Source organism: Alexandromys fortis, unplaced genomic scaffold, assembly GCF_014885135.2.
Source record: "Alexandromys fortis isolate MF-2015 unplaced genomic scaffold, M_Fortis_MF-2015_v1.1 scaffold_180, whole genome shotgun sequence".
Lineage (NCBI taxonomy): Eukaryota > Metazoa > Chordata > Mammalia > Rodentia > Cricetidae > Alexandromys > Alexandromys fortis.
In genome coordinates this window covers 3035647-3048423 of record NW_026068143.1, presented here as the reverse complement: position 1 = coordinate 3048423, position 12777 = coordinate 3035647, and the positions used below count along the sequence as shown (strand labels likewise).

At 33.0% G+C, this 12777-nt stretch overlaps 1 protein-coding gene across 6 annotated transcripts in view; it reads right to left on the bottom strand.

Annotated features, from left to right (window-relative positions):
* Positions 1 to 12777, bottom strand: part of Diaph2 (diaphanous related formin 2) — a 773854-nt gene that overhangs the window by 540476 nt on the left and 220601 nt on the right. For all 6 annotated transcript variants that reach the window (XM_050126860.1, XM_050126858.1, XM_050126856.1 and 3 more), the window contains 5 exons: positions 12484 to 12602; positions 10635 to 10751; positions 8073 to 8191; positions 5060 to 5124; positions 2697 to 2801 (listed from right to left, as the gene is read on the bottom strand). In XM_050126860.1, the coding sequence (XP_049982817.1) occupies positions 2697 to 2801; positions 5060 to 5124; positions 8073 to 8191; positions 10635 to 10751; positions 12484 to 12602 (525 nt within the window). The remainder of the gene's footprint in view (positions 1 to 2696; positions 2802 to 5059; positions 5125 to 8072; positions 8192 to 10634; positions 10752 to 12483; positions 12603 to 12777) is intronic.

The following is a 12777-nucleotide window of genomic DNA, read 5'->3' as shown; positions in this document are numbered from 1 at the left end:
TTGTATATACTCATATATAGATATATCAAAATATCTTCATATACTTAAAATGGCTGCCTCTCCTGGAATGAAATCCTTTACTGAAGTCATGAGAAAATATACAAACCTGTAAAAGCCTGTTTTTTTTTTTTACTCTTGTAAGACTAATTAAATTATTAGAAAAAAATCAATTTCAGAAAATTTGTTATTTATTCCAAAAACTTTGGATAATTTGTTTTTAAATATTTGAAAGGTAAATTTCTATGTTTCATCTTTTCACTGAAAGACAGCAAATTTTTAAAATTTATAGAAATTAATTATAAAAATTAAAATTAATGCAAATAAGAAAAACAATTATTCAATGAACATTTTAAACACCAGTGGAATTTTTTCCTCTATTATATATAATCTATTAGAATACCAAAACCACAAATTCCTTAAAGGAATTAAGGGTGAAGGTATAGTTTAGGGGGAGTGTTGCCCACCATGTGAATGTACCTGAAAAAGAAAACAAATGTATAGAATTTTAATTCAAGTAAATATATATATATATATATATATATATATATATATATATATTCTTCAAGTTTGTAGCCTTGCAGTATCAAAACATATTAGCTACTTTTCCCTCATTGAATAATTAGAAGTTAAATAATCAAACTGAGATATAATGTAGTAATGTAGCTGAGAGAGTTGACCAGGGCATGTTGGCACAATCTGGACTATATAGAAAGTTTCAGACTAGCCTGGGCCAGGTAGTCAGAGAGCCTCAAAAGAAAAACAATATATAGCACAAGAAGGAAAGAAAGGGGTCAGGGGAATTCACCAGCATCTATGAGTAGATGAATGCTAGCAAGAGATAGCTTTTGTAACAGGCAGAAAACAATCACAGAACGGACTGTAGTCAGTCAGGAATGGTGGTAGATACCTTTAACCCCAGCACTTGGGAGGCAGATGCAGATGGCTTTCTGTGCGTTCAATGCCAGTCTGGACTGCACAAAGAGCACCACCCTCACCAGGGATACAAAATGAGAACCTGTCTCAAAAGTAAAAATGAAACCAACAGAAGCTACTGTGGTCAAATGAGTCAGGGAAGGGCACAAGATTAGAGAGGCTTCTTCAATGTATTTAATATGCTAACATGTCTGGCAACTCTCTGAGAATTTCATGTTTATTAAATTTAGTGAACTATGGAATATTTTCTTTGTGAAAAAAAATCATTAAAAAAAACTCTAAGTAATGTGTGGGAAAGTTGACAGAATAAAAAGTCTGAAGTCAGTACATTAGAGACCTGATGAAAGGAAGGAAAATTTCACAGCAATAAAGGCTGTTTTAGCTAGGAGAGCAGTCAGAGTCTAAGCTGCAAAGGGAGTAAGTATGAGGCAGCCTAGGCCAGAAGGCTTTTAATATTCTTGGTAAGGAGATTTTGTTTAATCCCAGATACAACAGGCGGACACTGTACACAATAAACCCTTCAGTTATAATAATTAGGACAATGTTTTGTGAGGATTTATTGACATAAAAGGATGAACTCGAGGAGGAAAAGACTATAGGCAGGAAGGAAAATAAGGAGACAACTATAATAATTCAGCAAGACGTGAAGGGACTGGGGTTTTAACGAAGAGGAGAAAAAAAATCACTGGAATAATTTAAATAAAAGAAGAACTATATCAGAAACAGGGCAAGAAATAAATCAAACTTCAGTATTAAAGAAAGTGATGCATTTTAAAACAGGTCAAAATGGAGACTAAGCTGGTTTAAAGAAAGAGAAAAATCAAAAAATATTGAGTTTGATTTCAATACAAAAGACATGCCTACAGGGACAGCTGGAAATGGAAGACAGCCTCAAAAGTTTTGACACCTACTAAAAGGTGATATATGAACATATGAAACTGAGTGGGACATTTATGCTAGGAAAAACAAAGCAGAGAAAAATGCCAAGGGCAGAGAGAACACAGAGATATCTCACAATTGGGGAATGAGAAAATCAGAGAAATCAAGTTCTCAGACAGATGGAAAGGGAAGTAGGACAATACTGAAAGAAGAAACAAAGATTTGGGCTGTGGGTGGAAACCTTTCGAGCTTACCAGTGACTTTGGAAGTAATTTTTCAGTATACTGTTGGGGATAGACATAACAGTCGATCACCTACTGCACATTATCTATTTAAAGGCATCTTCTTCAATTTCATATTATTCATTTAAGCCACAAAATGTGCTAAGAATATAGTTAACTTTAAAGTTTAGACATATTATTTTTTTAGACATATTATTAAGAACTGTTTGTGCAAGAGAATGTCAAGAAAAATAAAGTGTATAGGTTTTGAATTGAAGGTAGTCTAGATTTAAAGATTTCAAGAAGTCTTTTTGGCTAATTAAAATTCATGAGCATTTCTATATTCTTTTTGAAAGAAAATACTATGCACACAATTTTGCAAATCATCATGAAAATTTCATGTCATAAACAGTTTGGCTTGGGTAATGTATTCTGTTAAAATATATTCAGGGCAGTTTGAGCAAATGAAGCCTTATTTATTTCCAAACATTAAAATGATTTACTGTCCTGGAAAAATCAAATCTATACTTATTTCAACTAAAATGTGAAACTTTTAACAACAACCATAATGTCTGTTTCCCATCACATTTTTCCTTCTGACTAACGAGATAACTTTCTACCCCCAAATTCATTGTGACTAAAGTCTCCATTTTGTTTCATTACCTGGGTTCTAAGCTGCTGGATTTCTGTTTCCAGTTCTTTGATTTTTTCATCTCTTTTCTGAAGCTCCGCTTGAGCTTCCTGACGAGCTGTGAATTCTTCATCAAACTACAATGACCATCATCATAAATGTGCAGTTACTAATACATATTTGAGAAAGATTTAAACAACATTATGTAGTAAATATGAAGCATGGCTTTTTTTCTTGTCTGAATTTACAGATCACTCAGAGAGATAAAGTTCTTGATTATTCTCCTGAAAACTAAGCAGTCACATAGGGAAAATTCTCTTTGTTAAAAAAAAGTAATGGAAAAAAATGAGTGGACTGTGAAGTCTCTGTTCACATGTATGGAAAGTTTATTGTTAAAGAAAATTCAATTGTAGAATTAATATTGTTTATTGATTATTTGTCTTATTTCTTTAAGCTTAATTAGAAAGTAAAATATAAAAATATGGAAATCATTTACAAACTCTTCATCATATTTAATCTTGTAATGATTACATTTTTACAATGATTGGAAGTATGTACAATAACATAAAATGGATTGGGGGAATATTTCTGTTATAATCTTCATTGCTTAGAATTCAAAACGCAGAGCTTCACAAAATCTGACATTACAATAATATACACTGAAATTCTATTGTCTATCAGCTGGTTAACAAAAACCCTCTATAAACACCTCAAGAGAGGAAAACAAGGGAAGGAAATACAGTTCAGAGGGCAGAGGTGCTTGCACAAAAGCATAATAACCTGAGTTTGATCCTTGAACCCTATATAATGGAAGGAGAAAACGGAATCTTGAAGGTCGTTCTATGACTTCTCCCCATGAGCAGACACGTGTCAGTATACACACACACACACACACACACACACACACACACTCATGCATGCATGCAAACACAGAGACACATACCAAAATAAATAAACAATTGCTTACACAGATACAAAAGGAGGAGAGAAAAATAGAGAAGGGGGGTGAGAACTGAAAATATGGGGTACTAAAGATACCAACTCTCCAAATGGACATGTACATTTCCTGCATCATCTTTTAGATTTTACCTCAGTCCTTACTCTAAGCAGACATACACTGGGCTACATACATTCATAGAAAATGCTGTATAGGTCTCACTCTAGAGCATGCCATTTACTTTGTATTTTCAATGTAAACTTTAGTCATTATATATGTCCTAAGATTATTCCAACAATGTTATTTCTGTTTATAAAAATGATATATGTTACTATCCAGAACTAACTATAAAGAGTAGGAACTGACGTAGCAGAACATTTCCTGTTAGTAAATATTCATCCCATATTAAACATGACCTTTAGATATTACAGAATGTTATTCCGGTTGGATAAAAAAAATGTCACGGCAAGTTTTTTTTATTTCAAACGCTGAAATACTACTTAGCTATGCTTTTATTCATTTCTGTCTACTTGAAAATACCTTATAGGGGCTGGTAAAAATTTATTATAATAGAACTAAATTTCCAAAACTACAAAAAAAAAAAAAAAAAAACACATGAGGTAAAGGAGGGAGAAAAGAAAGAAGGGTAGAGCGGGAGAAGGAAGAACACTTGATAATTTGATAATTATATTAAACACTGATAAAACTGTATGTAGGCTTTCATCAAATAAGAAAAAGTCCATCTTATGTATGAATGAAATTACAATATCATAAAGATCGTACTTATTCAAAGCCACATATAAGCAAAGAATAAAGAAAAAATATCAAGTTCCAGGAAGCCTAAACAAAGTAACAACATAATTTAATAAATGGCAATTACAAAATTCCAAGAAGTCTAAAGAAAGAAATGAGGTGACAGGAAAAGAGAATGAATCCCAACATTAGACTTCTATCAATTCCAATAAGCTTTTTGTGTTGTGGATCAAAATCAGGACCTTGCCCATGCTAGAAGAACATTCTAACCACCAAATTTCATCACGAGTTCAAAAGGCTCTAAAAAAGCTCTAAAAGGAAACTAAAATTCTCCCAGTTTCCTATGGAACTGTGTGATATAAGTGAAAGCTAAAGAAATGCAATGAAGAAATTTGTTTTGGTTGTTTGATTTTAACTATGTCTCCTTTCAGCTAAGTATTTTTTATTTCATTTATCATTAACTAGAATAAGGTTAATATTTTTTTTTAACCTAATGAATTAGGTGGATGGGAAGGAAATGGTAAATATCATATCTTATTATGAAATAAATCACTACAATACAACGTTTGATTCTAGTAGTACATAATTGAAAGCAAAAGATATGAAGTGTCAAATAAAGAAACAAATGTGCTTATGGTTAAATAATTATCTATTATGGTTAAATTATCAATTTAAAAATCAAGATTACTATTTTGTCAGTCTTACCTTCTTTGAAAATTCCATTGCTTTTTGTTCACTTTCTTCAACTTTTGCCTTGTTTACACAAGCATCTATTCAGATGAAGCAAAGTTGATTAGAAACATATGGGATGGAATATCCAGTTAATTATGGCTGAGAGTATATGATTCTGAAATTCTAACATGATTTGTCATTAAAAAGGAAACTAATCTAAACTACAATGCACATATTAATACCATATTTTCCTTCTTAAGTATTAAAGCAAAAACCTCAGCATCCATAAATATCTTTTTTTATAAATTTTCCATGCAATGATAATTGTTAATTATAATTCCAATTTTACCACTATAGAATTCTTTCTAAAATTGCACACTATTATATAGAGAGTGGAGGGAAAGAATCCATGTTCAAGATAATGAAAACTCAAAATGCTGGGGGAGCAAGAAGCAGTAACATTCACAAATTCAGATTTTCCAGTAAACTCTTTTACTTGAATTCTGATCTGAACAAAATGTATGTTGTACAAAGGGAAGAAAATTCAAAATCATTAAAGTCTAGTTAATAAATATAACAGAAAATCCTCTTTAGTCCCATATTGTATCTTTGTGTGTTACCCAAATATTTCTCCATAGGAAAATAAAACATGTCTGAATTGCACAATTTTATAAATTATGTAAAACAGCTTTATTACAATAGGTAAATACTGGAAAGAACTCAACTGGACACCAAGAAATACAAATTGTGTTATATTCATATATGAATATTACTTCACAATAGGAAGGAATATGAATTATAACATGGATAATTTCAAAATTATTATGATTAATGAAAGGAGACAGACAGAGAGAACATGTGCTACATGACACTACTTACGTAAGATTTTAGAAAAGGAAACTGGAGAGAATAATTAAGCTAAATAAAAGTCAGTATAAGACATATTAGAGGGTGTGTCTATTTTTAGCGACCACCCAGTATATAAGTAGAGTAAGGTGGAAGAAGGAGAATACAGCAGAAACTTTCAGGAGTAATACAGTTTATGATTTTGAACACAATGATGGTTTTAAATACACAAGTATTAATACCTGTATATATTCATTTATATTTTTAAGAATAAATATACTTACTTTAAATAAATATATTTACTAGTTATATATACTGATTAGCTTGCATATAAAAATTTAAGTAATTTTTCCTCTTAAATGTATAAAAATAGATTTTATAGATTTTTCAAATTACTTTAGGTATATGGGTATTTTGCCGGCATGTATGGGCAGGACAGAAACCCCAAAAAGCAGGCCTCATGTTAGGAATGGCCCAGAAAACATTATTGACAGAATACAGAATTGTCCTGCAGGGGAAGCTCATATCTTAGTTAAGGGAACCACCTTAGTGTTGGCAAGAGACTTGAACCTAGAGTGGCTCCCAGGAGCCCAAGGCGATGTCCCCAGTTAGTTCCTTGGGAAGCTGGGGATAGGGAACCTGAAATGACCCTATCCTATAGCAATACTGACGAATATCTTTCATATCACCATAGAATCTTCATCTGGTGATGGATGGAGATAGAGACAGAGACCCACACTGGAGCACTGGACTGAGCTCCCAAGGTCCCAATGAGGAGCAGATGGAGGGAGAACACGAGGAAGGATGTCAGGATCACGGGGGGTGCACCCACCCACTGAGACAGTGGGGCTGATCTATTGGGAGCTCACCAAGGCCAGATGGGCTGTGACTGAAAAAGCATGGGATAAAACCGGACTCTCTGATCATGGCGAACGATGAGGACTGATGAGAAGCCAAGGTCAATGGCAAGGGGTTTTGATCCTACTTCATGTTCCGGCTTGGTGGGAGCCTAGCCAGTCTGGATGTTCACCTTCCTAGACATGGACGGAGGGGGGAGGACCTCGGACTTTTCACAGGGCAGGGAACCCTGACTGCTCTTTGGATTGGAGAGGGAGGGGGAGAGGAGTGGGGGGAGGGGGAGAAGAGTGGGGGGAGGGGGAGGGAAATGGGAGGCTGGGAGGAGGCGGAAACTTTTTTTTCCTATTCTCAATAAAAAAAATTTTTTTTTTCAAAAAAAAAAAAAAGAATTGTCCTGCAGGAATGATAGATCATAATATGGCATGTAGTAACACAGTCCCAATTTGAACATAAGCATGGTCAAACCTTCACAATCCTCTATGAAAATTCAGCTCAGAGACATTGACAGAGATACACACGCAAAGATAAAAGCTATTTTAAAATTGACTCATTGAAAAGGGAGTGGTCTTGATGTAATTGATGTTTGTCATTTACATAAATTTCCAATTGCCTACAGTATGGATTACCTTTAGAAATGGAAAATAATATATGAGAAATGATGCTCAATCTCTGACTAGTTTGTGAATCTATCCTCTGTAATGGAGTGAAAATATTATATAGATGGTATTCAACACCTTTTTTCATTAAAAATAAGCAACTTCATGCTTCAACCTAGGCAATGGTAGTTTTGATTAGCTTATAAATAGAAATCCCTACTACAGAGTGATAAAAAATAGCATATTGCAAAAGGGAAGCTGATTGTTACTGATCAGACTGTTAACAAAAGTAATTCTATCTGGCATTCTTTAAGTATATAAGGTAATTTCCTTATCATGACATTTCTTTTTTAAAATCTGAGAGCCAGTAGCAACATGTCTATAATACTGAGGCTCTACTACACACACAATTCTCACAATCTTTCTGTGGCGATGAACTGAATTAAAGTATACTAGAGTCATGCTTCTAAAAAGCAAGACATACCCCTATTTAAAAAACCATGGATTTGGGGCGTCATGACAACTGATTGTCAACAAACACGGTAGTGCTGAAATTTATCAAAAAGATATATCCGAACTTAGAGTTCTTATAATAATTCAAAACTAATAATTATAACAGTTGAGTAGCCAGAGCAGCAATGATTTACGAGATTTTAATAGAAGTTCACTGAGAGACCTACCCTTTAAAAGTGCTCAGTATACAGAAGGTGTGAACCATGAATGGCAGTTAAAAGTATAATCCATACCTATCAGGTGAGTCAAATCAATGTCTAATCTTTGCCTGTACTTGAAGTCCGGGTCCATGCCACTGCAGTGCAGCACTATTTGTGAAACACACTCCTCAATTATTTTATAATACTGTGGCCTGAAAAAAAGGAGAGAGAATATTTGAGAATACCTTTCTACTTGCATGAATTAATGCTCTTACAACGGGATTGAGAATGCTAAAATAACTCAGTTTTTTCTTGCACCACTAAGAAAATGGTTCCACTAATATTTACACTCCTTTAGAGAAAATATAGTCAAGGTTTAAAGATAGTCTGAATACTAGTGGACCAAATGGAGTGTGATGTAATCGACTGAAAATATGTACTGACGTAATATTCTAGTTTGCAGAGATTCATGCTTGTGTTCCAAAATACTGATCAACTCTATTTAAGGTATTGTTTCTAAAGTTAATGAAAATAAATAACCCCCTGATTGCTATATCTATGAGCACAGAAATGGCTCGAGACAGCCACAAGATCTCATTTTCAATAAAAGATGAGTTTCTTGGCATTAGGTGGAAAGTAATGTCTTGAATTCAGTGCAGAGCATTTACTCAGGAGAGTCACACTAGTTTACAAAACTGGGCTGAGTCATTTCTGTTACAGATAAATGCAAAGGCCCTATGCATGTAACATCTTTCTAAAAACATCTATTTTATAAAACCATATACACTTAATATGCATGGGTACAGCTCCAATTTGTGTGATGTGTCAAAGGTTTTAAAACACATCATTTCTCTGTAATCTCCCAGGGTAATTCTGGTCTTAAAAATGACCACTGACGGGAAAAATAAAAATAAGGGACATTTTGTATTAAAATTTGTGGAAGACAAATTGTCATGGGTTAATAAATTCAACAGCATTACAGAAAAGTATTACTTCAGAAAAATTATGATATAAACACTACTAAATTTAGCTAGTCAACTTTTTAAAACCCCCAAAGAAGAGAAAAACAGATTCTAATTACTCTTCTCTGTGTTTAATCATGTCGGTGTTCCAAGAATTAAGAATGAAAAGAAATATATATTGCATGGCTAGGAATTTTATAACTCATCATTAGATCTGGGGATGATTAGTATTAATCCTCAACCTCAATGTGCTGAACCACAATTAGATAACCAAGAAAAAACACAACTCTTGTATGTGAGGGCATGCTCACAAGTCAATATGTGGAATGAAAGCAACTGTCACATACCTCTACCTCACAGAACTACACTTAAGATGAAAGGATGGCATGGACTGTGGAAACAGCTCAGTGGACAAAACCACTGCTGTGCAAGAATGAGGACCTGAGTTCAAAAGCACAGAACCTAAGTGAAAAAGCAGGCATGGTGATGCACATCTGTAACCCCAGAATTGCCGGGTGTGTTGAAGAACCACAGGAACTTAACAGCAGTCCTCCAGCTTCAGTGAGAGAGACATCGTTGGCCGAGAGACAGAGCATGAGAACCAATTTGACCTCTGGCCTCTGTCTGTTGTCACAGGAATAAAATTATGTAAACACTGTACAAATACACAGAGAGAAAACCTACTCATATACCACACGAGCATGCAAGTTTTTTAAAGGATGCCAGGTGGGAATTGTTTATCATTTGTTAAGATTTATGGAAAAATAGATAATTCTGCCAACTCATGATTCCAGGCAACTGAATAATCATGGCCACTGTACTCCATAATATATATTATTATTTATAGTGGTTTCTAAAAAGCATACATTAGTAGTTTCAACATGTTTCTGTCTCCTCAGCACCAAGATGGCAATCCAATTACTGGAGTAGCCTAAAGAGAAAAATAGCTCTATCTGCTAATTTAGAATTGTCAATTTTTGTTGCTATTACAACTAACATTTTTGGATCCTTTATTTTTCTAATATTCAAGTAAGTTTTGAGAATTCAAAGAACCTAGTATGCCATAATTGCATACATATAAAAGTTTAAGGAAACGAAGAGGAACTTGAACTGTCATTAATATTAGACCATGGTCATGAACCTACTGATAATTTCAGTCACAGAGAAACCTTGTTATATAGGTTTCCAGTTCAGATACCTTGTCATTTTTCTAAAACTTAACTCTATAGGTTATCATTATATTCACTTATTTTAAAAATAGTTTCATTAGACAAAACTAAAATACGTACAAAACTATCCTCCTATCTTAAAAGATTGTACATTTACTAAACACTATAAAACAATAAAATGTTACTTGTCAAAATAGGAAGATTGAAAAAATCCTAGCAGTTTAAATGTCTTCACTGGGTTATCAGTATCAAGCAGAAAAAAAATTATTACAGACTCAATAATATATAACAGGTTAATTTCTACTTATATTCTGGTTGCTTGTGTGTACTATACTTACAGGCAGCTATCTTTTCTGGCCCTATTACAATGAATGAATTATTTTTTAAATGTTGCCTAAAGACATAAAACCCTTATATTTTATGTACATATAATACATATATATCCTCTGCCACACTACCTTGTTGCCTTTCTTTTAATTTTCAATTCAAATTATACATGCAGTCAACTCAGGTATGAACCTTACCTTATATAATAGTCATTTCTGATAAGCAGAAAGTGCTGCAGAATGGATAGTAAGTAATTTTCAGCTGCAGTGTCTTTCAGCATATTATAGAGAAGATGGTAGACCTCATTCATATCAGTAGAAAGTGAATGAAGGAAAACATCAAAGATTCTTGATGAATAGTGCATTTATGTCTAAAAGAGGTTCGTTTTCAAAATTAAACATTCACTACTTGCTTCCCATTATTGTTACTAAGGATTCAACTTCATGATATAGCGTTTAAATATATATAGCAAAAAATAATGATCCTGTAATTAGATAAACAAGTCTGAAGAAAATTTCAAGGCAGCTTGGGGGTCAACACCTTTAATAATCAGTCATCCATTATATTGTCAACTTCATATAATACCTAGGACAATTCAAATAGCAAAGCCATTGGTAAAGTATGTTTTATATTAATCTGTCTGTAGTCTATTCTATTTTTATTGTCAGATAAAAGATGTCAGGCAAGTATTCAGCTGTCAAAAGATCACAAAACTAGTTTTATTTTAAATATCTAAATAAAATAAGCCTAAAATTATTTTGTTCATATTTGACCTTTTGAAAATTCCACAGACATTACGATACTTTTTTCTTAGGATATAAAAACTAGTAGAGTTGATGCTCTTAGCAATCTAGAAAAAAACTTCAAAAGTGAACTAACATTAAATATACTGAGAGTCTTGAAAGCCCACATAAAATTAAAGTAAAAGACAAGATGCAATCCAACATCTTGAAACAACATTAAATGGGCAGTAGAATTAAATAGACAATGCAATATTTTAAACCCCACATGAGAGTGTTGGGTTGCAGTATCATAAAGACCTTAAATGTCTAGAGAATGAATCAAATGATATCAAATAAACAATGTATCTTTATTGATAAAAATAAAAATATTTTATATTAGTGATGTTGCTGCAGACTGTCTTTACAAATTTTGAAGTAGAAATTATTTCCTATGATAATAACCTTTCTATTCATTGTATCTAAATTTATCCAATACTTTTTGTGTAAGGAGATGAGAAGCATACAGAATAAAAAAATAAGGCAAATAAAGTACTAAGAGAGTTTTAAGGAGGGAAATATCAGTCTAGTTAGTTTATAATACTGGAAGAAATAAGGCAAGAAAATATAACAGGTAGAAAAGTAAAACTCGGAGGTTACTTTGATTTCTTAAGTATTTTCCTACTTCATAGAACCCAAAAGTATGGATTCTAATGGGTGGGAAACAAGTGGCAGAACTATGACAATCATATCTTTTATTTCAAACAATTTAACATCAAATACTTGGCACAGGAAGATTATATGCATTGTATTTGATGTCGGTACTTTTATAGTACTTTTACAGTTAGAGGCAGACACTATCTTATCCAACAGTTTTGCTATCATTAAGAAACATAAATATCTGATAAGAAATAAGACATTCATTTCCAGAGAACTATATCATTAAGTGGAGTAGCGTTTAATGAATACATAATGTCTCTTAGCTATTGTCATATAAGAACTCAAGAACTTTTCCTTATTCTTACTGATAAGATATACTACCTTAGACCCTTAGGCTATTGTTTACTCAAAACCACTGAGCACAGTGCATCCCTAAGTCAGTGAGCCACTATGCAGATTTCAATAGTCTGAGTACATCATCAAGGCAAAGCAGCAATTCCTCAGCACAAATGTATATCAAGGATAGCATCATGGTAGAGTACTAATAAAAATAAGCAGTTAAAACTTCGTTCACAGACAACAACTCAATTAAGAATATAAAAACATTATTCTCAATTCCTGCTTTTAAACAGAGGTATAAAAGTAGTTTTTTGTTGGAAAAGGATATTCCATTTCAGCTCGAATGTCATTGAGACGGTGGGATAATTCATTTAGGTCATCTTCTTTGTTCTCTTCAAACACTCTCAACTGAATATCAAGCTCATCATTCTCTTTTTCTTTAAGACCCTAATATAAGAAACAAAATTCAGAAACTGAATGACAATTTAAAAATAGCACACTTGCTAATTAGGGACGGAACAGAATTATTCATTTGAACACAGATGCAATTTAAAATACTGACCCAGGGCTTTGATTTCCTAAAAGAAAGTAAATGTAGCTAAAATTTTGTTTTCAAATGAAA